Source organism: Tarenaya hassleriana, unplaced genomic scaffold, assembly GCF_000463585.1.
Source record: "Tarenaya hassleriana unplaced genomic scaffold, ASM46358v1 Cleome37, whole genome shotgun sequence".
In the NCBI taxonomy this organism is placed as follows: Eukaryota; Viridiplantae; Streptophyta; class Magnoliopsida; order Brassicales; family Cleomaceae; genus Tarenaya; species Tarenaya hassleriana.
In genome coordinates, this window is record NW_010966725.1 from 798,919 (window position 1) to 825,321 (window position 26,403).

The following is a 26,403-nucleotide window of genomic DNA, read 5'->3' on the forward strand; positions in this document are numbered from 1 at the left end:
TACCAAGGAGGGTTAGTTTGACGATCTAGGGAGTCATACAACCGAGGGTAGCGTCTGCCGGTCGGGTGACGTATGTTAGGACTTCTGTTCGAGTCCTATCGGGGTGAACGTTCTAACACGTTTACCGAGTGTTTTAGGTTTGGATGAGCAGGATCAGTGGCAGAATAAGGCGACGAGTCCTTGAGGAGTCATTGGTGGGAGCGTCATCAGGTTCAAAGGCAGCAGCATATGACTAACTCTGATGCATCAGATAAGTGAGGTATGTCAGGTAAGTTGTGTTTTAAATTTTGACGAAAATCGATCGGTGTTGGAAACAGCGAGTTCCACTAGTGTTTATTTTTATTATTTCTTGTTCTCTTTCTCCACCAAGATGGAGATTGTTGGGCCTCACGGCTCAGTTGGCAAAAAAGAGAACCTTCTGTTTTGGAAGGAGATTTCGGTTTTAATTGAAACGATGCGCTTCGATGTTAGGGTGAATACCCTATCGTGTTTCATTATGCGGAGACGACGCACATGCTCGAGGAGGAACGTTCGAGAGAGAAAGAAAGATCGCGGAGATGGAGGAGCCTCTCGGCGACGCCGAAGCTCAGAGACGACCAAGGAGAGAGGTGAGATTGAAGGTCTCGGTAAGGGCCTTCTGGTTCTCGCTTGTAACTCAAGGGCTGTCATGTTTTTTCCCGATTCTTTCTTGGGTGAGCCTACGGTGATTGTGGAGGTCGCCGATTGTTGGTTTCTCTCGATTCTTCTCTAGTGGATTCGTCGACACCGTCCGACCGAGATGTAGGCCCGAGCTTGCCCGGTAACCGAACTCGTTAAAACGTCTCTGTCTTCTTTCGTTTCTCGCAATAACCCTAACACTAAGGGGCCGAAATAAAGAACTTCTTCAGACCTTTTTGGAGAGTCTAAGGGGTTGAAGAAGTGATCTAAATCTCTTTTTCTAAAAGCACATCATCGAATAGAAGATTCGAGTCCTAGCAGACAAGTTCGTTTGTCGGCTCCGTAAGGCGCTCTATGGTCTTAAACAATCGCCCCGAGCATGGTACAAGAAGCTCCATGATGCTCTTGTCACACATGGTTTTTCTCGCTCGGAGGCTGACCATTCTCTGTTTTTCCGTCATAATGCTTCTCTTATTACAATTATTCTCGTATACGTTGACGACATTGTGATTACAGGAAGTGACAACCTTGGCATCGCGAGCGCAAAACAGCTTCTAAGAACCTCCTTTGACATTAAGGATCTCGGCAATCTCACATATTTCCTCGGAATCGAGATTCACCGTAATTCGGATGGTTTGTTCCTTTCGCAACAAAAATACTTACTTGACTTGCTTCATGACACAGGCAAGCTTGGAGCCAAACCTGTGACTACACCTCTTGAGGCGGCTTACAAACATCAACGCGAGGGGGAATGCTTTTCGGATGTCACACTTTATCGCCGCGTTGTGGGTAAGCTAATTTACTTAACTATTACACGACCTGATATCTGTTTCTCCGTGAACCAGGTTAGTCAATGGATGCATTCGCCAACCAAGGACCACTGGCACATGGTGAACCGAATTCTCAAGTATCTCAAGGGAACACCAACAAAAGGACTATGGATGAAGTGCAACAATGACGTTGGGATCACGGCGTACTGCGATGCGGATTGGGCTGGAGACAAGAATGATCGAAAATCAACCACAGGCTACTGCACATTTGTTGGAGGAAACTTAGTGACGTGGAAAAGCAAAAAACAAACGGTGGTCGCAAGATCAAGTGCAGAAGCCGAGTACAGATCAATGGCTAACACTACATGCGAGATTATTTGGTTAAGGCATCTCCTTAATGATCTCGGGATAACTCCGACACTCCCGATACCTCTCCATTGCGACAATCAAGCGGCGATGCACATAGCGGCAAACTCGGTGTTTCATGAAAGGACAAAACACATAGAGGTAGACTGTCACCTCATTCGGGAAAAGATTGCTCACGGGATCATCTCCACCGAGTATACCAAAAGCTCGGAACAACTCGCAGATATTTTCACCAAAGCTACAGGTGCTTATATTCTCAACAAACTCCTCGGCAAGATTGGCCTCATTGATAATCGAGGTCCAATCTTGAGGGGGAATGTTGGAGCCCATACCTTAGCCGAAAAGCAAATACATGATCTGGAAGATGGCGATAATCCTGCATCCAAGTGCTACGATCTCAATCAAGAGAATCCATGATTTGACGACTGAGATTATGCTAATATATTCTCGGTTTCTATAACTTTCCTCCTGCAGATATTAGTTTCCTTATATTATACTGTTGCCTTTAGTATAATTACACGACATTGTATACTCTGTAAAATTAGATCAGACAATAAGAACTTTTTCTTCTTTCCTCTGGTTGTTCTGCAACCCCAAGTTTCGAAGGTTTTCACATGAATTACAAGTTTGCGATATTTTTTTCTCACCAAATATAAATTTCAAGGAAAGAATGGTTTTAGTATAATTAAATAAAACACAGACCAATTAGAGAATTAAATTAAATATTTTAGTTCAGATATATAAAATTAGATCGAATAAAATTATATTGAATTAAATATTTAAAAACTTATTGTATATAAAAAATAATTAAATCGAAATAAATACAAAAAATATATATATAACTAACTTTTAACAAAAACCAAACTCAAAACAGATTATAATGGAGACAAGAAGTTTCAATCTTCAATAAAAAATTAGTATTTGACTCAATCTGTTTTTCGGCGTATTAGGAGAAAAAAATGCAAGTTTAGGTGACGTAGTTGCACACGTGGAATTTACTGTAATATTGTTGGGTTGAATTTTGTAATAAATCCAATCTCCTTTGACTGATAAACAAAAATAATAATAAATAATATTTTGAACATAATCCATCAATGAAATTTCTTTCTACCTTTCGCAACGGCCCACGAATTGACCACTTTGTACAAAAAAACCGAGGAAGAACAAAATATATATATGAAATTTAAATAACAATAATGCAAAATTCAATGGACCATTCGAGTTTTGCACCAAATGACACTCTATTGCATAAATGTAGTATCTACCCTAATTATTTTATTGTGAAAATCGCTGTCATCAATACAAACATATATATATATATATATGTATGTATGTGTTCGCTTGGTTATTATTGCAATCATTTATTTCTAAATATATTTATAGGTAATGGGAACAAAGGTTACAAATCACCATTGTAATTATAAAAACATAACAGAGAAACCCAACAGATTGTGTGTGAGTGGTCAAGCTTGGGGTATGAGGTAATTTCATCTTGAGGTTGAGTGTTCGATTTCTGGTTGGTGGGGAGAGAGGTAATTTCTGGGTTTATATGATCCATATACAAAGGCTGCTCCAGTCCGGGAGTTTACCTAGTCAGATGTATGAAAAAAAAAACATAACAGGAAATATTATGGCGATTATAATTTTTAATTATAAAAATCTTATAAGATAATTCATATGTATAACTTTTTTGTAAGGACTATTAACAAAAAAAAGATAATTGATTTAGAATAAACTTTTTGTGACGCAAAATAAACAAATCATTTTTTTTCTCTAAGCACCTAATCGAGTCGATAGTGACTTGTCTCCGTTTATGTCCCTCTAATTATCATATGACTAGACACAAGATATAAATATTAAATTAAATTGCACCTTATTACGCAACACTTTTTATTCTAAATAATTTCGCTTGTCACTTAATATTATTATATTTCCAGCAGAATCATATATTGTCTGTATATGTTTAGAATTAATAACAATTAAACATAAAAATCAATTTTGATAATATAACCTAATTAAAAGATACGTAGACTGAATTCCATATATCGTTCAATCGTTTTTCACATTCGAAATTAATCGCCGGTGGTTCATCTAAAAAGGCACATTTTGATTATTATTAAGTGGTATTTTTTTATATATTATTGTATAGGAGATTCCGTGACTCGTGAATTAAATAAGTTATTATATATTATAATAAGCAAATAAAGGTGATTTAAAAGTGAGTTTGAACAAGAGGTCATATACGTAACTTTACACATCACACATACTGACGTGCATACGTTAGTAGATATACATACGCATATACATATCGCTTTAGTTATAAGAGAATCAACGCGTAATACAGATAATAGAATTGTATAACATGTCGTATGTGTGCGAAAGTACAGTAACACCGCCGTACGTATGCGCGTATTTTGGACCGAACAGATAAATTTATATATCTACCTTTCTATCACAATTTAAAAAAAAAAGAAAAAGAAAACAATGCAGAGGACGACAAATTAAAAGAAACAAGAAACATAAAGAAAACAAATTAAATGGTCGAGGTTTAGGTAATGATATGGAAAATTGCTGTGGACTATATACATATATATATATATATATATAGTTTGTTTATAAATACAATACTAGATCATATATTGTGGAAAACATATATATATATATATAATATTAAAACAGAAAAATGAATATATGATTGGAGAAAAATATAGATTAATTTTGAGATATTATTTTCGATAATAAGAAACACAATATTAGATTAAATTGTGTATCATATTCATTTCTATTATATCTATATTTTTTATTTTATTTGTTAATTTTTCTATAAATATGTACGTTGTTTTCGTTTTAATGTAATAAGAATTGAAGAAGATGTGTAACAATAAAATAATTTCGTTATTTTTTATTTAATTTTTGAAATTTTATATTTCTATATAAAGTTTGTTTATAAATATAATATTATTTTTAATCAAATAAAAAAAATATAACATACGAGTAATTTATTTAAAATGTTCTTTTAAATTACATTATATAGATTAAAAAAACCCATCTAAATAAGAGAAAAATTCAAACAAATTTCGACCGACTATCTTAATGAGGGGTGAAGATGTCCGCTATGTACTCAACTGTCTGCACATCATAAAACATCTCTCTCGTCTTATATATGCCTGTTTAATGAGGTATAACATACGCAAAACCTGTATTAAACTATGATTTTTTATTTGATTTTGATTATTCTCTACCCTAAACATTAGATACGTTATATATATGTATATAAAACTGTCGTGTCAATATCTCAAATGGGGGGTCAATGATATAATGAATTAGCAATTCGCTGGTACGTACGGATAAATTAATTGCAGCATTTATTTTCATGGTATCTGAAATAAATTTATGATAATCATCATTATATTTATTTTTATTTTTCTTTTTAAGAAAATGGCACTAGGTTTTGATACCGTACAGGTTAGGTAATTGACACGTGTCGTATTCACGTTGAAACACGAAGTGATGTCCTGGGTGAAGCACCGCCGTACCCAACACAGAGAGAACCGTATCTCAATGACGGCAGTCACTTTTTATATCTGTCTTCGAGAATCTCTTGAAACACGAATCTCTAGATTTGCTAATGTGAATGCCCGTTTTGTTTTTGTTTTTTTCTTTCAAATATCCGTCTAAATTAGTGTGTTTATTTCTTAATAAACGAGCTATTTTCTCTTTTTATCCAATCAATGAGTTAGATTTAAAATTTTGAAGCGTACCACGAAACATATATATATATATATATATACATAGTCATATATTGAGATTATTTAAGAGAAAAGTTGACCTAATTTTTACCTTTTCACGAGATTCTATGCGTGTATATGAAAGTATACATTTTAAAATATAGGAAAAAATGGCATTGTATCATCAGTTCTGTTTATTTTTAGATATTCTGTTTTATTAAAAGATACAAAAAATACGATATAATAATAATAATAATTTTTTTAGGGTATTGGTTTCGTTTTAAAAAAAAATATCGAGCATAGGAACAAAATATAGATGGTGTTGGGTATTAATTAGGAACACATGAGGGTAAGAAAGTCAAAGGGAGAGCAAGTGATAGCGTAACAACCGGGGCACAGCTGGGTAGCACAAGGCCGAATTAAAGAAGATGTGTAACAATAAAATAATTTCGTTATTTTTTATTTAATTTTTGAAATTTTATATTTCTATATAAAGTTTGTTTATAAATATAATATTATTTTTAATCAGATAAAGAAATATAACATACGAGTAATTTATTTAAAATGTTCTCTTAAATTACATTGTATAGATAAAAAAAACCCATCTAAATAAGAGAAAAATTGAAACAAATTTCGACCGACTATCTTAATGAGGGGTGAAGATATCCGCTATTTACTCAACTGTCTGCACATCATAAAACATCTCTCTCGTCTTATATATGCCTGTTTAATGAGGTATAACATACGCAAAACATGCACTTAATTAAGTAACTTGGTATACGATATACGCTTAATTAAGCATTAATCCAAAAAGATTCGACGTGTATATATATATATATATATATATATATATATGTATGCCTGTTTATCACACATTGTATTAAACTATGATTTTCATTTGATTTTGATTATTCTCTACCCTAAACATTAGATACGTTATATATATGCATATAAAACTGTCGTGTCAATATCTCAAATGGGGGGTCAATGATAGAATGAATTAGCAATTCGCTGGTACGTACGGATAAATTAATTGCAGCATTTATTTTCATGGTATCTGAACTTTTATCATTTGATATCCGAAGATCTAACTGATGGTAGCAAAATAAATTTATGATAATCATCATTATATTTATTTTTATTTTCTTTTTAAGAAAATGGCACTAGGTTTTGATACCGTACAGGTTAGGTTTAGAATTGACACGTGTCGTATTCACGTTGAAACACGAAGTGATGTCTGGGTGAAGCACCGCCGTACCCAACACAGAGAGACAACCGTATCTCAATGACGGCAGTCACTTTTTATATCTGTCTTCGAGAAACGAATCTCTAGATTTGCTAATGTGAATGCCCGTTTTGTTTTTGTTTTTTTCTTTCAAATATCCGTCTAAATTAGTGAGTTTATTTCTTAATAAACGAGCTATTTTCTCTTTTTATCCAATCAATGAGTTAGATTTAAAATTTTGAAGCGTACCACGAAACATATATATATATATATACATAGACATATATTGAGATTATTTAAGATATTCTGTTTATTTTTAGATATTCTGTTTTATTAAAAGATACAAAAAATATGATATAATAATAATAATAATAATATTTTCAGTGTATTGGTTTCTTTTAAAAAAATATCGAGCATAGGAACAAAATATAGATGGTTTTGGGTATTAATTAGGAACACATGAGGGTAAGAAAGTCAAAGGGAGAGCAAGTGATAGCGTAACAACCGGGGCACAGCTGGGTAGCACAAGGCCGAATTAAATATTGACAGGTAGGATCCTCCCTTAGGGGTAAAACCGTCCTTTTACTAATCGCATGCTCCAACCAGACACAAATAACAAAGGGAAACGCGCTTGGTTCAGAGGGGCAGTGCACCGTCCGATGCGACGACCAGTAGCAGAGAAAAAAAGACAAGAAGCACCCACCCACCGCTGCAAAGGTGCACCGTCACACACTGGATTATTTTCAAACTTAAACTCCTTTGACCATTGTTTGTCGTTGACTCTTTCCTCTCCGACTTGTACCGTACGTACGCGTAGACCCCCTCGCGCGTGTATAACACTTTCATATGGTTTTTAAAATAACTATATTGAAATGTCCGAATAATTCTTATTTTACCCCAATATTTTTTAATCTAAATGATAAATTTTCTTCAATATGATAATATTAGGATATTCTTCTTTTTTTTTTTACCACAAATTGCATATTATATTTTGTTTTCTTAATTATTGTATAATAAACTTAAGGTGAGATTGTTAAAGGCAATATATATATGTATATATATATATATGATTTTCCAATATGAAGACATGTGTTTTGTGAATATATATATATATATCACAAGCTTTTTTTAGGACGTTATCGTCGTATAAGTGACGCAGCAACAGTCAAACTCAAGACCATAGAACGGGTTTAACGTCCACCATTTTCAATTTTAATACGTAGGCGATAAGAGATGTTGAATTTTATAAAGATAGATACTATATATAGTTATCGATTTTAAAAAAATGATTCGTAATAATTTTTTTTGCATTGTATTGCAAAAGAAGAAATATATAATGAACTTATAAATTAGACGAATACAAACCAACTGCTAATTTTATATGAATTTAAAATACGAAAACAAATGTATATTAGTTAAAAAGCGTTGGAATTTGGTCGCACCGAAAACAATAACTCCACCAAAATGTCATTGAATAAGTTTTCAAACCAAAATTAATATGAATTTATATTTTTTTTTTCATTTTTGGTCATTATGGGGCCAAGGGAATGCAATTATGCGACCCTTTTTAAGAAGAAAATTTTCAACTACCACATCTTTTTGGACTTACATGGCACATCCAACAAAGCATCCTCACAATGTATCAACATCATCTGTTACATCATGACCGTCCACTTCGATCTGGGTGCCCACACTTATGGTTATATATATTATCTTCATTTATTGTGAAATTTTTATTAATTAGCTCTAACCCTTTAGTTATTTCATTAAAAATACTCATCTCCCATATAGTTAATTGCGTTATTGATATGCATAATCTAGCAAATATTTGATAGATCGAACCTACTCGTTTGATATTAGGATCGAGCATCTTGTAGATAAAAATCATAGAAGGTGATACAATTAAACAAATAAACTATTATTTTATAATTAAAAAAAATATGAGTAGTATATACTTTTTTTTTGGTGAAATGTAAATATACACCAAAAAATGGATGTTTTACAATTGCTATATCTTATATATATATATATAATATGATTTAGATGAATTCGACGTTGCTGGATTTAAAGGTCAAAATAAAGATTTACGTTTTATTATGGGTTTCTTGATATAATTCATACACATATATGTGTATATATACCGTTTTTCAATGAACTTGTACGGCAAGTTGGTCTAAGTCAAGGAGTTGGAGTGCTTCCCAAGAAAACAACGGTCCAAATCAACCATGCTAGTGAGATACCAAAAAGTGCAATTTCCAAGTGAACACTATTTTTATTTTTGTTTTTTTTTATTTATTTATTTCGTCCCCATTTATACCAAATTGCCCTTCTCGGCTTCAATGCATATATATATATATATATAGGAGACAATTTTGTAAGAATATGACAATTAATGATATGACAAATTCGGTGTTTTTCTTTACATTTTCTCTATCTAATTAAGAGTCCCGCCGACTAAATTGGATTAAGTTGAAAATGAATACATTCCATTTCGGGGAAATTACAGGTAAATTTATATGTGATAATTACATCAAAAATCAATTTTTTTTATCAGAAGAATATATATCATTCTTTAATTTCTAAGAAATACATCTCCTATGTATGCATACACAAGTGTGTAAATTATACAATGAATAACGACAAGTCATTGGCCAATGAAGTAATTTCCCGGAAATTTACAACGCACTTAAGAATATATATATATATATATATATATATATATATATCATATGGTATTATCCCTAAAGGATCGATCCAAATATTGGTGAATCAGTCATTAAATTATAGATCGATCATCTAAGAATATAGACAGACATCAAGACATGTGTGTGTTAGTTGTGGTGCTTATCATCAGACCAAGAAAACACAACTCGACTAAATTAATATTTAATCAAACTCAGTTAGTACACATAATTATACCATTATTAATTAATTAAATTAATGCAACGCCTTAGTTAGAGGGTAACGAGGGCATGCAATGCATGAGGAGTGATTAAAAAAAAACTAATTAGTGGTTAATGTATAATACCACAGTGGAGATTTGTTAAAGAACATGCATATGAGGAGGGATAAGATCAACTACAGCTAATGGCATCAATCATAGAGATACTGAAGCATATATTTAGTATTTAAAACTGGGATTAGGGTTTTGGTGGGTAATTAAGGAGGGCTAATCCCCGATTAATCAGAAGGGTCAGAGTTGGTACGAAGGCATACACGCATGGTTCACATGGTCAACCTCGTGAAATATATTTTCCAATTCAACACCATTTTAAGATAATGGAACGACGATTACATTATGCACTTTTTTTTATAAAATATCTCAATAGATTCAAAAAATCAAATTCACGAGATAAACTCGTTGATTACCCACCTAGCTAAACCATAATCTGAATTTTTTTTAACATTAATAAATTTTAGTCGAACTATTTTTTTTTTTATCAATGATTTTTTTTTAAAAATCCAGGCCATGTGCTCGGAAGCATGTTGGAACTAAAACACACACCTCTTTTTCTGTATTTCAAACTTAAAAATGAATTTCTAAAATCACATGTCTTCGACTTAAATTTTGGTCAAACCCTAAAAATATCCAATGAAACGACGCATATAATATTATATACATTATATGTAAATTTACGTGTGAAGACTTCAAAAGATCATGAGAAGCCCTAGCATTTATGTGTAAATTCATAGCAAAAAAAAAAATCAAATATCTATAATCGATGAAACGTATAAAATATTGCAAAACCAAATTTAAAAAAATATTAGCAATGCAGAGTCAATGGTGAAATAATTTTTTTTAAAAAATGGATGAAAGAACATGTGGTCATAAATTTAATAGAAATCCTTCTTTGGATCCCTCCCCGACATAAAAAAAGGTACTCGGACACGTACAACTAGCTGTACTCGAAACCGCACTTAAAAGAGTTGGACGTAATAAATGTGAACAGGTTATGAAAATCAACACAAAGGTATAGTACGGAAAAAAACAAGATCCGAGGAATTTAATAATATGGAAATTATATATTATGATCAATCTCACATGGGCATTGCCTTGTGATGAGTATTGGAGACAAATCTTGCATGAGCATGAAAAACTAGGACAATCTCTTGGTTTATATAGTTTTTTTTTTATTATAAAAAATGAGTTATTGAAAATAGAATATTTAAAACTTATATTGAATCATAGGATAAAAAGAAATTAACATGGCTACACGGGGGAATAGTTAAGAATTGATGTGATAATTCACCAAGTAAATTATAAGAGTGTCAATTTAGCCACGAGATCCGAAACACGATCCGATCCCACCCAAAAAATATTAGGTTTTGGGTATAAATTTTTTGGTTTGAAAAAAATCGAATTTTAGTATCAAGTTTAGTTCGGATTTCGGGTCGATCTGAAAGTACGATATTTTTTTTTGTAAAAAAATTATTAATTGATAAAAATAATAAAATTATAAAGGAATTGAATGGGTCAATCCAGCCCGATCTAAGTACAAAATTTATAGGATCGGATATGACTATATATACCTGAAAAAATCGGACCGGTTAACTCAAACCTGAAACCTTTGAGTCGAATGCGGATTCGGACCGATAACCCTAGTAAATTATTCTAAGAAGGAAGTGGATAATAAAGGTAACCAAAACAAAAGTATCTTACATTTTTTCAACCTAATAATCTCAATTTTTTTTTTCTTATGGATCAAAGCTAAGAAGAATTGCAGCCCAAAAGCGATCGTGCTTTCTCAAGAGCCTCAATGTATGTCCCCCAATTATCATGGTTTATTAATGGCCCAACGAATACTGCCCATTTAAGTGGTACCAAAAAAGTGGTACCAAAAAAAGCTTAAAACATGGGCTTCACATTCACATGGGTCAACCTCTTGATTTTTTTTCTTCTGTTTTCTAATTCAAACACCATTAACAAGATACTGACCAAACCCTAGCAAAGTCAGAGAGGAAGACAGAAAACCTAATCCTTCTCCTCCAAAGCTGGCTTCCATTCCATACCAACAACAGCCAAAAAACGGTGCATATACACATATATGAATCGTACGTAACGTACCTTCCATGGACATTTGAATTATTCCCATTGTTATACATTTGAAGCTTCCATCATTCATCTTTTTCATGCCCTTCTTCATTGATCTCTGCATTTTCTCACCTGTCACACAACCAAAGAGAACCCGTGGGACAAATATCTAGTTTTTTACAGTGCAGATGACCTGTCGCTGCCATAGTAAAACCCGTAATTACCATGGCTATAGACACTAATTAACTGGTTCAAGTAAACCGACAAGTTCGATGCTTCTGTTTTTTTTTGGTAACACAGAGAGTTGCATCTGCATCTGTGACGACTGTTAACGTTCACACTATAACCTCGGCCAGCAGAAAGGGAAAAATATTTGCCAAAAATGTAGATGAACAACATCCGTACGAGTAAACATCTATATAACCTCCGTCCCAGAAGCGATGAGGTTTGGAGACAAAGTTTGCATGAGTATTCAATCTATGGCATAACATTAGCTGGACTGGACTGGATGCAGCAGTACTGACAATCTCTTGGTGATATTAGTTTCAATAAAAGGAATGCTACATGCATGGATCTGGTAAATACCAGAAACATGATGACATTGACTAGAGAAGCACCGATTCTTTTATTTTTTTCTGCAGGTAGACGAACATATATTTAGTTATTGAAAAGAGTATTTAAAACTTACATTGAATCATCGGAGTCGTCTGATTCACTTCTCTCTGGCTCAGGCCCTGCAGGATTAGGCCCGGTTGTTTCAGGAGCTTCGGGCTTTTCCGCTGGGGTGGGTGATGGAGGCTTCTTGTTCATGTTACTAGCGTTTTCGTTGGCAGCTTCCTCTTGCTCGTTTACCTATCGCCAAATTAACAAGACTAGTAACGCACGGAAGTAATTTACCCAGGCTTACATGATTTTTAATGTTCGAAAATCACCTTTAAGTAACCAATTCTATAACAAAAATATCTTACATTTTCAACTGTACCGCCAGTCAAGATGTTCACCAGGTCTCTCTCAACACGCTGTACAAGCTCTGGCTGTAACATTTGACAGTAATCATGTCAGTTAAATAAATCAGATGTCGAAAATCAAACACCACTCCCATGTTTAGATATCCCAATACTCTCAATCTTTATGGCTCAAGCTAAGAGCAATGCCCAATACTCAACCGCCTTTCCTAAGGGCCTAAAGAACACAACTACTAAAACACAATTTGACTGCCCTTGTAAACTACTATATGTTTCCATAACCCCACGCTATTTGTAAATACTTGATGTATTTTAAAATAATCACAAGATACTACAGGTAGAGGAAAGTACATTAAGGTCAGGCTCTCGACGGAATCTTCGTTTCCGAGCATCCTTCATAGGAGGAGTGAGACCATGCCTATATTCTACTGTACTGGGTGCAGGGTCACCTGTCTCCCTGACCATGATCATCTATAGCAAAGCAAAACGATTAACGTTCATATTGCCTTTCATCAAAATGGAATGGAAAAGGTTATTGGAATTTGGAAGAGATGTGTCGATATCTACCTGCCCGATATCAGCAGTTTTTACCAAAGCACAGTCATCATAGGTTTTAAAGGACTCAACAACACAAGGGAGATCTAGCAGAGAAGCAGGGAACTCTTCGTTTCCAATGACAAATGTCCCGGTTCTCCCATCTTCTGCAACACAAACCATATCCATCAATCCAGTTGCTCTAGTTGCATATTGAATGTCAACTACACCATAATTGTGAAGATTAGATGAACAAAAACACCTGAACAGCGATAATGACCTCATAACGCAAGAGAGCGAATGCAAATGATTTACTAGAAAAAAGCACACAAAGCCATAAAACTCATCCTAAGCAACTGCACGAATCAAAGTGACAAGAATGTCTTTACCCTTGACAGGCGAGAACCTCAGGCAACATCTACCAACTGATCAAGTTCCAAAGGACCAACTAGTCAGGTCAATACCACACCAAACACTACAATATTCATTAATCAGAAACTCGCACTACAGGTTCCAAAACACGAACAAATTAGCTATTATAGGTACTTCAAACCGGATCTCTACAAAATTCATTGATTCCATGTGCACTAGTTCAGGAAAAAGAGAGGAGCGAAAAGGAAGAAACCTGGGGTTAAACCTAGATAAAAAAACTAAAAAACTAAAAAAAAGGAAACTATGGACTTGGCAAGGATCCTCACCGGAAAAGGACAAATCCAAAGGGATTTCGTCGGTGGAAGAACCATCATCGCCCAAAAGCCGATCAATTCGCTCTGAAATAGATGGCGGAACCCTAAGAATGAACTGCTCCTCCATCAAGATGGTGACAACAATTTCGGTTAAAAACCTTTGCACACAAAAATTATCACAAGACCGATCAATTTCCTGAAACTGTAACACCATCAGATGAGAGATTCCAGAACTCTCTCTTTACCAAATGTAATGCAAAATCAATTACGTTCTAATTAGAAATCCACAATGCTGAACCCAGAAAAAAACAAGTTCCAATTAAGTTTTTTGTTCAGAACAAAACTTATTGATCTGTAGAAAACGATAGAATCATCACATAGGAAAAGAAATACCATCATAGAACTTCACACAATGGAAAATATCTATTCCTATCTTGCCAAAAATTCAATATTTCAATCCTTTAGAAGCAACACTACAACATTCCTCAAGGGCAGAGAAAAAAAGAGAAAAACTTTGGGTTTGTGGATCAAGGTTATTTTTTTTCATTGGAGGAAATAACCGTTACATACCAGTAGATTTGTAGTCTAAATTCAAAAACTTCAAAATAGTAATGTACGACAACCCATAGAAATCGAGAATTTCTCAAACAGAGATATTTCAAATGATTTCTACGAACAAATAAAACGTGATATCGGCCGCAAAGATCGATAATTACGGGGAAATTTAATCAGAACTCGAAATACCAAATCAATTTGCAAAACAGAGAACAAAAACAGACCAAAACTACTAATTTCCCTCAGGAACCACGACCATGAGTCGGCGGATCAACGGCGTTAGCGTCAACGATTGCTTCACCAGACTAGTGGGTTTAGGGGCTGTAAATCCTGGTTCCGACAAGAGGGAATCGCAGCCAGAGAAACGGTCGGAATCTTCAGCGCAACAGGAAAGATGTGCAGGAAAAAAACATACAGATAGATGAAACCCTAAAACGCACCAGAGAGAGAGAGAGAGCGCGCGCGTTGGCGGCGAGGCAGGGAGCGACTTCGACAGCGCCGGCGAGAGGAGAGAGAGAAAGAGAGATGGTCTGATTTGTTTTGGGCCTTAAAAATATTTTAGATAAAATCAGTAAGCCCAAATTAAAATTGTAATGGGCCTACGGTTAAATCTATATATACACACATATCAATCAATCAATGAGCTCTGCAGGTTCTTTTTCTCTACGTTATAGACTTTCAGAGTCTTTGGATATTGTTTCTTCCTTTCTTTTTGATAATGAGAAGTTTAATTTAACACCACTATATATATATTTATATATATAATGATATATAGATAACAATGAAATACACATTTTACACAAGTTCATTTTTTTAATAAATTTTTGTCACTAGTTTCAGATATAGAAAAATATTCTTGTTGCAGAAGTAGATCTATTGTATTTTAATTTTATCCAAAAAAAAAAAAAATAGATCTATTGCAAATTTGTAAAACATATTGACCATAAAAAATTTGGTAAGAACCCATTATTTGTTCCGATCCAAAATCACTTGTTTCAGTAAAAAACATTTGTTTCGTCTACAGGCGAACACCTTGAGAGATTGCAAGCAGCTTTCGTAGGGAAACAGAAAGAGAACACACGTGCTGATAGGATGAGAGAGCAAAGCCAACGGAGATAAGCATGGAATCCACCCGGTTACATGATCGAGCTTCACATGAACAATTTAAACAAACAACAGTTCCCTCGACTACTACAATGCCAGATCACCAAAACGAGAGAGCCTAAGCAGCAACAGAAGGCTTGGAAGCAACAGACAGCCTCGACCTCTTCTTTGCCAAACTCTCACTGCGACGTTCCCTCTGCTCCTTCAAGCGGGTTGCCAAAAGCTTCTGGTACTCAGCAGCATCTGCATTCGCCTTTGCGATTCTCTTCTTCTTCTCTGCAATTCTCGACCTCTTCCTCTGAAGGGTCAATGGAGTCACCAGCCTCTGTATCTTTGGTGCCTTGCTAACCTTCTTACCTGAAGTTTATAATCAAATGTAAGGAAGATCCACAACATCCGAGGACAAAAACTCTCAACTGTTTTTCGTGATTTTGCTTACCGGTTTTGGTTGTGAAGGTGCGACGGTAGGTGTTAACATACTTCCTGACATCATCCTCCTTGGAGAGGTTGAACAGCTTGCGAATCTTTGATGCCCTTTTCGGCCCCCTCATTCTCGGCTTCTCGGTGTCAGTTAGCCCAGGAAGATCGTTCTCCCCTTTCTTCACGATAACCAGATTCAATACCGAAAGATCCGGACTCACAATGCATCCACGGACAGACTTCCTTCTACGCTCTCCATTCCTCCTGCCGTATCCTCTGAAGCATGGTGTGCCTATTCAAATCAAATAGATCGTGTAAGTCGGATAATCTGATAAGACCATTCGCTGAAAAGAAGAAACGACATTGTACCTCGGTGAAGAAGAAGGCGGACACGGCCAGGAGTAAGAACTCCCTGCTTCATTGGGAAACCCTGCTTGTCACATCCTCCCATGATTTTGAACACGTATCCCTTGAACTCCTGTAAACAAACAGTCGGAGAAAAAAGAACAATCTCAAAGATGTTACACAATATAAAGAGCATGACTTTCTAAACCAATCAAGGAAACATAGGAATCGAACCTCTCCCAAGGCATCTCCACTGACTTCCTGAGAAATCCTCTTGTCAAAGAATGCCCGGCTGTTTCATCAGGATTCAAACTCAGAAACTTTACCCATAAAACCAATCTAAATCCATGGGCGATCAACACTGATCAGGTAACTTCGAACATAAGATGATTCCAACAAACATTAAGTCCCGAATTACATTATTAATCAATAGCAGCATAAATCTAACATAATCCGAATCCGAAACCGAAAAAGCAATCAATAGGGCTAGTTTTCACACCACAGTAGCACACCGAGAAAATGCACAAATTCTCAAAAAAGATTTCCCACGAATCAAATCTAAAACTGGAAGAAACCTAATCTAGAGTCATGCACAAAACAACGTTACCTGAAACTATATAACGAATCTAAAAGAAGGACGCGAGAACAGAGAGGATAGTGCTTACAGTTTCTGGTCATCATCGATCTCGAGCTTCTTCTGGCAACCAGTTGTGGGATTCGCGATATTGAACTAAAACAGACAAAAGCAACGGGTCATGAAACAAAAGCTCTAATCTCGTGAGAAAACAAGAGAAGAAAAGGAATCAATCTCACCTTCATCTTGTCTGATAAACACTACACCACCACTGCAGCACGCGCCGAGAGAAAAACGCTGGTTAGCAAACTAGGGTTTAGCAAACACCAGCAGCAGACATCTACATTTACAAGGAGATGAAAACGGGTCGGGTGCTGTTTCAGAATATGGGCCAATAAAATATCACCTCGGCCCGGCCAGGTCAATTAATGGGCTTTTCTACGATAAACCCTTAATATTAACCATCTGCTCTCAAATAGCGTGTGTATATATATAAAGATTCTATATATACTTTCTATCAATAGATGTGTAATTCAATTCTATCGATTCCACATATGTATCTATATTCCTTCATAAAAATGAAAACACATGTTTATAAGATGAAAATGGCCATCAGGGTTTCTTTATTTTTTGTTTATACTTTCGTCTCGTAAGAATCAAAATATCTCATATTTGTCCTTAACATTTTAAAATTTATTTGCAGACCCTAGAAAATAAGAAGGTATTAGATATAATTTTGTGTCATAAAAACTTATAAAACCATCTGTTTTTTATTTTATCGCGGAAAATCGAAACAGAACGTACATAAATGTGTGGCTCAATACGATTTTGGACATGATTTGGGGTCCATTTCAATTTTAATTGTTTGAGGCATAAAATGAAATGTTAATTATATTGAAGGGTGAAAATATAAAACAAAAGAAGGATATAGAAGCCCTAATGTCCCTTTTCGCTTGATACTGTAAGGAGATTTTGGGTTTCTCCGCTCTCTCTCTCCACTTCGCTGCCGCGCCTTTTCAACGGTGGTTCGCCGTCCGTCGTCGCCGGTAAGCCCTTCCCGTGCTTCTCCTTTTTCCCCTTCCCGGGCTGAAGATTTCGACGGTTTCTCTGGCGGTGTTTCTGTCTTGTCGGAACCGGTTATTCACAACCCCTGAACCCACTAGCCTGGTGGAGTAATCGCTGACGCGAACGCCGTTGATCGGCCCATTCATGCTTGAGGGAAATTTGGAGTTTTGATCTGTTTTTTGTCTCTGTTTCTGTCAAATTGTTTTTTTTTTTAAAAACTTTCGCGTTCTTATTAAAATTTCCCAGTAAGTACCGATCTTTTAGAAAAAGTTGCGATTTCTTTGGGGTGTAGTACATTACTTCTGCTGTTTTGAAGTTTTAATGTTGAGTTAGGCTACAGATCTACATGTAACAGTCATTTGTTCCAATAAAAAAGAACCTTGATCCACAAACCCAATGTTTTTGGTTTTCTTTGTCAGAGCTGCTTATGAGGTCATGTTGTAGTGTTACTTCCAAAAGATTGAATTTTGGGTAGGAACAGAGATTGGGAATTCTAAATTTGGGAGGAGATACCATTATATTTGCCGTTGTTGGAAGTTCTATGATGGCTTTTCCACCTATCGAAGCGGTGGTGAATCTATCCTTTTGCAGAGGTCAATAAGTTTTGTTCTGAACCAAAAACCTTATTTGGAACTTTTTTTTTTCTGGGTTCCGCATGTGTGATTTCAAATTAGATCATAATGTTTCGGTGGACTTTGGTTTTTGTGGTATGTAGTAACTCAGAAATAGAATTTTGTCTTAAGTTTCTGGCATTCTGATTTTTGAGCTAAATGCCCGAGGCTTTTCTTTTTAATTGTGCAACGATATTTTGGTGTTGTTTTCTAACTCAATTTCATTGATTGATAAAGAGGTTGAAGATTATCCACAATGAGGGGAAGGAGCTACACTCCATCACCACCAAGGGGTTATGGGAGGAGAGGTCGAAGCCCTAGCCCTCGGGGACGATATGGGGGTCGTGGCCGAGACTTACCTACTAGTCTTTTGGTTCGCAACCTACGCCATGATTGCAGGTATACCCTTGTTCACATCTCACTTGGTGTGAAGGTTTTCAGAATGTTGATTGTATATTTTATGTTCTCTTACTTATCATGAAATAAATGTGTGTTTGAGCAGGACATTGTTTTTCTAATAGAAATATGTAAGGAAACATGTAAATTGTAGCTGAGAAATTTTCTTTTAAGATACTTCTCAAATTAAGATTCTCCATATTTGGTTTAGGTTCCTACTGTCTTTTAGTTTTATAGCTTTTACCAATTGGTTTTTGCTACTTATATACTTTTCTGTTTTTGCAGGCCAGAAGACCTCAGGAGGCCATTTGAACAGTTTGGTCCTCTCAAGGACATCTACATGCCGAGGGATTATTATACTGGGTGAGCAAGTGCAGTAAACTAGATGTTGAAAAAGCATTTGAATGTTTTCTTTCGTTTTGGTTGGGTAGTACCTCCATGCTTTTCTTTTTTCTTTTTAAACCATGCTTCTTGAATCTTTGTTTCCTAACTTTTTATTTGTTTTCCTTTTTGCCATTTTCTGCATCTGGGTGTTGCTTATGATTCGATGGGATGTTTATGTGGACGTACCAAACAACAGTGATTTGTGAATCATATTTAGTGTACCTTTTGTTTCCATTTCTTTCAACATGAGTTGTCGTTTTTTATCATTAAGTCCTTATTTTAGCTACAATGATTGATTTTCAGGGTCAGCTAAGTAGCAACAGCCAATAAGTTTACATCATTTTCAATTGAGTATTACCAAAACCCCATCTTGTTTTGTTTTGGTAGTATGGGGGGGAAGAATACATTGATGATATGTTCCATGTGATCACACTTCGAGTGTGTTAATTGAAGTTGTTGAGGTTTAACAGTGAAACTAAAGAATTGAAGGCAACAAAGAAGTAATTAGAGTTCTTTTGAAGATGATGTAAATGATAATGAAGAATGGAAGGAAGTTGGGTTTGATTTCAATTTGAAGATGTATCAAGTCTTGCAAGGTTAGCAGGCAAGTGCTTGCTATTTCCAGTTTACCATCATGCTGCAGGGGTTTGCCAATTCCATTCCAACACTTTCTGTCACAACGGTATATTTTCCTGAGTGTATGGTTTCTTGGTTTCTAGTCTTAGATGTTTTCCTTTGTTGTCTTTTATGCAGAGAACCACGAGGTTTTGGTTTCGTCCAGTATGTGGATCCTGCCGATGCTTCTGAGGCAAAACATCACATGGATGGCTATCTTCTTCTTGGCCGTGAACTGACTGTTGTATTTGCTGAAGAGAACAGAAAGAAGCCAACTGAAATGAGGGCAAGGGAGCGAGGAGGAGGAAGGTGAGCTGAGCTTTTCTTCTTTACAACTCTCTGTGTTTGATATGATCTTTGGGTGCCAGGTGGGCGTAAGAGTAGTATCTCTACTTTCTTAAGAAATACCCAATGCTCAATCTTGAATTTCCGTGTTTGTAGGGGCAAATTCCGCGACAGAAGACGTAGTCCCCCTCGCTACTCTCGTTCACCTCGATATTCTCGATCTCCACCTCCTCGACATGGTAGATCTCGATCCCGGAGCCGTGACTATTACTCTCCTCCACCTAGGAGGCATCACTCAAGGTATTGTTTTTGTCTGAAAATCATAGGATGTCTGATGAAGAATCAAGGGCATTCTCAACTAAGTCGTGGTAGCAGAATACTCCTTTGTGTATTTTGATGTTAAAACTGGAATGAGAATGCTAATCACGATTTTCGTTGATGAAAACCATACCATCAACTGGACTGCCTGTTTTATAATCCGATCCTCTTGTGTTGTAGGTCTGTCTCGCCCCGGAATGATAGGTACGAGAGGGAGAGGTCGTACTCACGCTCACCAGCCCGTAATGGCTCAAGGGGTCGCAGCGGAAGTCCACCGAGAGGCAGAAGTCATAGCCCTAAAAGCAGGAGCCCGGGCCCGAGAAGGAGCAGGAGCCAGACCCCGAGAAGAAGCAGGAGCTACACTCCTGAGCCAGCCAGGAGCCGCAGCCCTAGCCGGAGCAGGAGCCCGAGCCCTCGAGGACGTGAAAACTACAGGAGGGAGCAGAATGCTGACCGTTCTCCTAGCCAGTGAGTGATAATATATAGCGTCTTTCACTGTCACTCTTTTCTGGTGGTTTTCTGCTATATATAGCTGCAGATACTTGTGCCATTAGAATGAGAATTTTCTCCCTCTTATCAGGACAAATCTTTTGTAGGGTTATTATCTTGTTTGCTGTTAAGAGTCTTCCCATGAAAGATCACCTAAAAACACATGTTACTGTAAGATGCGGTTTGCTTTTCAAGTTTCTTAAATGTGTTGTGTCTTCTGTCCGGATCTAGATGGGGCCACCAATGGAGGAAGCTTTTTGACGTTTTATTTCCACTTGTTTGAATTGGCTCTTTTCGCTTTCCAGCTATTCACTCCATGTTTTCTCTCTGCTTCCACACTTCCTTTTCCTGAACCATCAAAGATTCCATTGCCCAAAAGGAGAAAATCTTTACATATATATATATATATATATTTCATTTGATATGCTTATGTTGTTCCTGTAATCTTATACTGGTGCTGATGTTTAATTTATTTTTTGGTTCTTGTTCACAAAATGTGCGACATGCTTTGATTCTGTAAGGAAATCCAAAACATGTTTTCGCTTTTGCAGAGGAAAAAACCCGACCAAAAGGCTCTTCCTTTTCCTCAGGTTGCGAAAATCTTTCTGTATGCGTCTCTTCATTCACGGCGATAATTTTGACATCTCCTCCTTTTAAAGTTTTCCCCCAAGAAAAATACATAAAAATGAAAATAAAATTGTATTTATAGGAGATGCGCATCTATGTAATTTTATTATAAAGTTGACATTTTTCTAACGAGTATAAGCATTTCTAATTGCAAATCCTAATTGTAAATATTTTCTTAAAGGAAACAAACAGTGGTTTTTTTATAAATTGACATTTCTATGAATAAAAATTTTAAAATGCCATTTGTTCAAAAGAATAATTGCGGTTTTTTAATTATTTTTTGGAGTGTTTATTTTAATCAATATTTGTGTGAAGGAAGGGGTATAGTTGTCGAGAATGTAAAAGCTGCAGTCATAATGAATTTGTAATAAGACTGGTCCTCTCTTCTGTATTTATTTAGCTTAAGCCCTTTTGGTTTCCCACGCATTAAAGTGAAGTAGGGGTGGGCACAAATACCCGAAAATCGGGTATCCGTCGGATACTCGTCTCACGGATACCCGATTTTAGGGTACTCGTAATTTTCAAATCCGAATCCAAATCCTTATTTTTCAATACCCGTGAATCCGGATCCAAATCCGGATAATAGAATTTTTAAAACCGGATATCCGCGGGTACCCGCGTATTATGATTATAAATAATTATATCTTATATTTATATAACATTTTTATAAAATACAATTATTTTAGATGAAATAATTTCATATTTTTTTAATATTAATTCAAAAAAATTAAATTTATTATTATTTGTCTCTTATTATCTCTTTTGTCTTATATATTTTATCATAATTCATCAATTTTTATAAATATATCTTCATGTTTTAAAAATTTTATATATGAATATTGTTGTTTTTCTTAAATAAATCCGGATCCGGATATCCGCGAGTACCCGACTATTATTCCGGATACCCGTACCCCGGATACTCGTAAATACCAAATCCCGGATACAAATCTCATAGTTAAATATCCGAGCCTCCCGGATCCGAATCCAAATCTCTCGATTTTCCCGGGTATCCGACCCGTGCCCACCCCTAAAGTGAAGTGAAGAAGTGAATTCTGAGAGAGAGAGAGAGAGAGAGAGAGAGAGAGAGAGACGAAAAGTGTACTTTTTTCTTGGTGGGTTTTTTACATTGCAACGTCTCTGAAGCTGCTGCTCTCTCCCCTCTTCTGTCTTGGAAGAAAGATCTCTTCTTTCCTTTCTGTTTTGTCGTGACTGAATCCTTCCGAGTGAATCTGGTCGGAGCTTTGAGTTCGAATCAGGTGAATCTTTCATCTTTTCTTGATTTCTGCATCTGGGTGTCTGATAGATTTCGGCGTTTAGTTTGTCTGCTGCACGCACTAGAATTTCTTGGACATTCTTGTCTGGTCTTCACTCGCAGTCTCAGAGAACATGTATGGATGAATCATGGAATCTTGTGGCTTTTTCCCTGTGCTCGGAGGATTCATGTTGGCCCACTCTCATTTCGGAGCCGTTCCATATTTCCAGATATATCTACGTTGCATTTACTTGGAGATGATCTGTTACTTATTTTCTTTGTCGGAATCTTGAGTTCATGTCTGTGTAAGCAAGTGCCATGTGCACTTGTATTGATATTATATCAGTTCATCCTCCAAAACCCAGATTCACTCGAGTAAGAAACTGAGGTTTCCTGCTCAGTTCCGGGGTTCCTAGATCAGTTTCTCAATGGTAATTCGCCTGAAATTCCTGTGAAATTTGCATTTATCTCTGGCTTTTGGCATAGTTTATAGACAATTCAAAGAACAAACTCCAAGCAATTGATGTTGCCAGTGATGTTTATGATCTTAAGTAGCAGTGAGAATCATCAATGGTTTGATTCATCGATCAAGAGAGAGAGATGATGATCCATGATCTTGCTTAGCATATCATGTGATTGTGTTCTTCCTGATTCTTGTTCGCGGAAAACCTGTTTCCCAGAGCTTCTGCAGTTCAAGATCATGTTTCAACTTTCAAGTTTCCATGTCTGAATCTTTCAAACTGGATCCATGATCTTTTAAGTTCAAGAACATGTTTCAGGTTCCGTGATCTTGCTTGGTGTATCGTTTTGGTTGCGTTCTTTGTGATTCCTGGCCGCGGAATAACGTATCAGGTTTCAAGTTTCAAAGTCTGAATCTTTAATCTTCGCCTAGATGCTGCTCCGGAGATGGTTTGCAGATACGGTTTCGATCCTATTCGCCCTTCTTTCTTGCACAAACGGTACGCATTCCCTTCTCCTCATGCTTTTCGTCATTCTTCAATCTGAAAATCTCGGTTCTTATGCTGTATACATAGGAGCATTTGTCGGAGTAAACCTCGGGACCGATATTACCAAAATGCCATCTCCCTCGGACGTCGTCTCCTTACTCAAATCGCACCAAATCACTCATATCCGCCTCTACAACGCCGATAGCCACATGCTCAAGGCATTAGCCAACAGTAATATCGAAGTTATGGTCGGTGTAACAAATGATGAGCTGATCAGTATCGGGCGAAACCCTTCATCGGCGGCCTCGTGGATCAGTGAAAACGTCGTTTCTTACGTACCTTCGACCAATATAACCGCCATTTCCATCGGAAGCGAGGTTCTCACGACGATCCCTCATGTCGCCCCAGTTCTCGTCTTGGCTTTAAACAACGTTCACAAGGCTCTCGTGGCGGCTAACTTGAACTTTAAGGTGAAAGTTTCGACTCCGATGTCTATGGATATCATCCCGAAGCCATTTCCTCCGTCCACCGCGACTTTTGACTCGTCTTGGAACACGACGGTTTATCAGATTCTTCGGTTTTTGAAGAACACGGGATCGTATTTCATGCTGAATGCTTATCCTTACTATGGTTACACTACCGGAGATGGGATTTTTCCGCTCGAGTACGTTCTCTTCAAGCCGGTTTCTCCAGTTAAACAGATCGTGGATCCGAACACGCTTTTACGCTACAACAGCATGTTCGACGCCATGGTTGACGCTGCTTATTACTCAATACAAGCTCTGAACTTTTCCAAGATCCCGGTTTTTGTCACGGAAACAGGCTGGCCATGGCTCGGGGGAGGGAACGAACCAGCTGCCACGGCTGGAAACGCCGAGACATTCAACGGTAACCTGATAAAGCGAGTCATGAACGGCTCGGGACCGCCTAGTCAGCCGGATATCCCCGTCAATACATATATATACGAGCTCTACAACGAAGATAAGCGATCCGGGCCAGTTTCTGAGAGGAACTGGGGGATGTTCTACTCGAACGGTTCAGCGGTTTATCCTCTGAGCTTGAGCGGATCAGAACCCGCGGCTCTGAACGGTTCAGGCGGCGTTTTCTGCATGGCGAGAGAGGAGACAGACCCGGACAAGCTTCAGGACGGTCTGAACTGGGCATGCGGCCAAGGCCGAGCCAATTGCGCAGCCATTCAGCAGGGACAACCTTGTTATCTGCCCAACAATCTCAAGAGTCATGCTTCTTTTGCATACAATGATTATTACCAGAAGATGAGAAGTGTCGGAGGAACATGCGATTTCGACGGGACCGCCATTACCACGACAAGAGATCCTAGTAAGCTTCCTTCATTACATCATTAGATCAAGAATCACTCGTATATTCGTCGTATAATCTCTGATATTAGTTCGTCGGTCCTTGCAGGCTACGGAAAATGTATATACACCGGCAGGTAAAGATCTGCTTCGTTCTTTATCTTGGATTCCGGTGAGTTTCTGAACTCAGAAATCCCAATCTTTTTTTGTAACTTTCAGCGCAAACGCAAACGCTACGGGTGGTGGAAACTTCCCTCCGGCTGCGTTTGGACCTGTGAGTCCCTTTCGAGGAAACGCAAACGCGGTCGTGGTCTCAGGCCGCTATCTTACGTTCTTGGCTCCGTCATTGGTTACGGTGATAGCAGTCTTGATTCAGAACAACGACCGCGTTTTGTAGCTTGGTGATCACGTTTCCCGGTGGTTCCTGAACGGCGTTTTGAGTTAAACCGGAGAAGACCAGGATATGTGAAATATCGTTTTCCTTTTGGGGTTAGTTAAGAAATAGTTTTGGAATATTAAAGATATTATTACAAAATTATTGGTGTGAGGAAAAAAAGGATTATTTTTTTGTGGCTTTATTATATCTGCCAGATCAGCGAGAAATTAGCAAGTCCAATGATGAGTTCAAAACGCTGCGTTTCGACGAACCGTCGTTCGAGACGTTACGGGGTAGTGAACGTAAAAGCAGGTTTTGGATTTCGATTAGCGGCGGAGGCGGCGGCGGCGGAATGATGCCACCGGCGGAGACGGGAGGCTGAAAGGCCATTCCTAGTGGAGGAACGGGAACGGCATCGTCTTGGGTATCGAAGACCTCTGTGTCGGAGCTGAACATGGATCCACCTCCCGAGTGATCCGCCGGACCAGAGGGCGATAATCTCTGCCATTGGATCGCCACCATTATGGATCCCGATGGGTTGTGTCCTTCGATCTCTATGTGCTTGTTTTCCAGAAGATTCAATGTTGCTCCCGTTGTCGTTTTGAATTCCTTTGGCTTTGTCCTGGGTTTTTTGTTTTGACGAATGTAGAGTGACTTCCAGTTTTGAGGCGTTGATTTCAAAACCCGGTTCCTTCTAATGCTATTTCTTGTGAAAAAAGCTTCCTATTTAGGTTAGTTTCTGGTGAAGTCTTGGAAACAAA

The 26,403-nt window shown here is 37.0% G+C and overlaps 4 protein-coding genes across 13 annotated transcripts; 2 read left to right on the forward strand and 2 right to left on the reverse strand.

The window, feature by feature from the left end:
- Positions 1 to 11,556: 11,556 nt before the first annotated feature.
- LOC104822674 (transcription initiation factor TFIID subunit 7) lies at positions 11,557 to 15,041 on the reverse strand. Of its 5 annotated transcripts, none has more exons than XM_010553966.2 (8): positions 14,959 to 15,041; positions 14,743 to 14,848; positions 13,976 to 14,121; positions 13,311 to 13,441; positions 13,095 to 13,214; positions 12,747 to 12,812; positions 12,467 to 12,630; positions 11,557 to 11,910 (listed from the first exon to the last, which is right to left on the reverse strand). In XM_010553966.2, exons 3-8 carry the CDS (start codon positions 14,088 to 14,090, stop codon positions 11,907 to 11,909), a joined length of 600 nt encoding a protein of 199 aa, XP_010552268.1. In that variant the 5' UTR covers positions 14,091 to 14,121; positions 14,743 to 14,848; positions 14,959 to 15,041; the 3' UTR covers positions 11,557 to 11,906. The 5 variants fall into 5 exon arrangements, with proteins under 5 accessions (XP_010552268.1, XP_010552263.1, XP_010552266.1 ...); XM_010553961.2 differs by having other exon boundaries at positions 13,311 to 13,444; XM_010553964.2 differs by lacking the exon at positions 14,743 to 14,848 and having other exon boundaries at positions 13,311 to 13,444; positions 14,959 to 15,037.
- A 538-nt stretch (positions 15,042 to 15,579) lies between these two features.
- On the reverse strand, positions 15,580 to 17,310 carry LOC104822675 (40S ribosomal protein S6-like). The gene is made up of 6 exons (XM_010553967.2): positions 17,201 to 17,310; positions 17,053 to 17,117; positions 16,622 to 16,679; positions 16,412 to 16,520; positions 16,062 to 16,334; positions 15,580 to 15,979 (listed from the first exon to the last, which is right to left on the reverse strand). Exons 1-6 carry the CDS (start codon positions 17,204 to 17,206, stop codon positions 15,741 to 15,743), a joined length of 750 nt encoding a protein of 249 aa, XP_010552269.1. The 5' UTR covers positions 17,207 to 17,310; the 3' UTR covers positions 15,580 to 15,740.
- Positions 17,311 to 17,919: 609 nt separating this feature from the next.
- On the forward strand, positions 17,920 to 21,392 carry LOC104822676 (serine/arginine-rich SC35-like splicing factor SCL30A). Its single transcript, XM_010553968.1, has 6 exons — positions 17,920 to 18,007; positions 18,875 to 19,036; positions 19,319 to 19,396; positions 20,171 to 20,341; positions 20,474 to 20,617; positions 20,816 to 21,392. Exons 2-6 carry the CDS (start codon positions 18,894 to 18,896, stop codon positions 21,105 to 21,107), a joined length of 828 nt encoding a protein of 275 aa, XP_010552270.1. The 5' UTR covers positions 17,920 to 18,007; positions 18,875 to 18,893; the 3' UTR covers positions 21,108 to 21,392.
- A 1,422-nt stretch (positions 21,393 to 22,814) lies between these two features.
- On the forward strand, positions 22,815 to 26,340 carry LOC104822678 (glucan endo-1,3-beta-glucosidase 4-like). Of its 6 annotated transcripts, none has more exons than XR_002024538.1 (6): positions 22,815 to 23,007; positions 23,765 to 23,962; positions 24,038 to 25,288; positions 25,376 to 25,403; positions 25,486 to 25,755; positions 25,858 to 26,340. XR_002024538.1 is itself a non-coding variant. In XM_010553976.2 (5 exons), exons 2-5 carry the CDS (start codon positions 23,896 to 23,898, stop codon positions 25,661 to 25,663), a joined length of 1,524 nt encoding a protein of 507 aa, XP_010552278.1. In that variant the 5' UTR covers positions 22,815 to 23,007; positions 23,783 to 23,895; the 3' UTR covers positions 25,664 to 25,844. The 6 variants fall into 6 exon arrangements, 1 of the variants encoding a protein (XP_010552278.1); XR_002024539.1 differs by having other exon boundaries at positions 23,771 to 23,962; XR_002024537.1 differs by having other exon boundaries at positions 23,783 to 23,962.
- Positions 26,341 to 26,403: the final 63 nt, after the last annotated feature.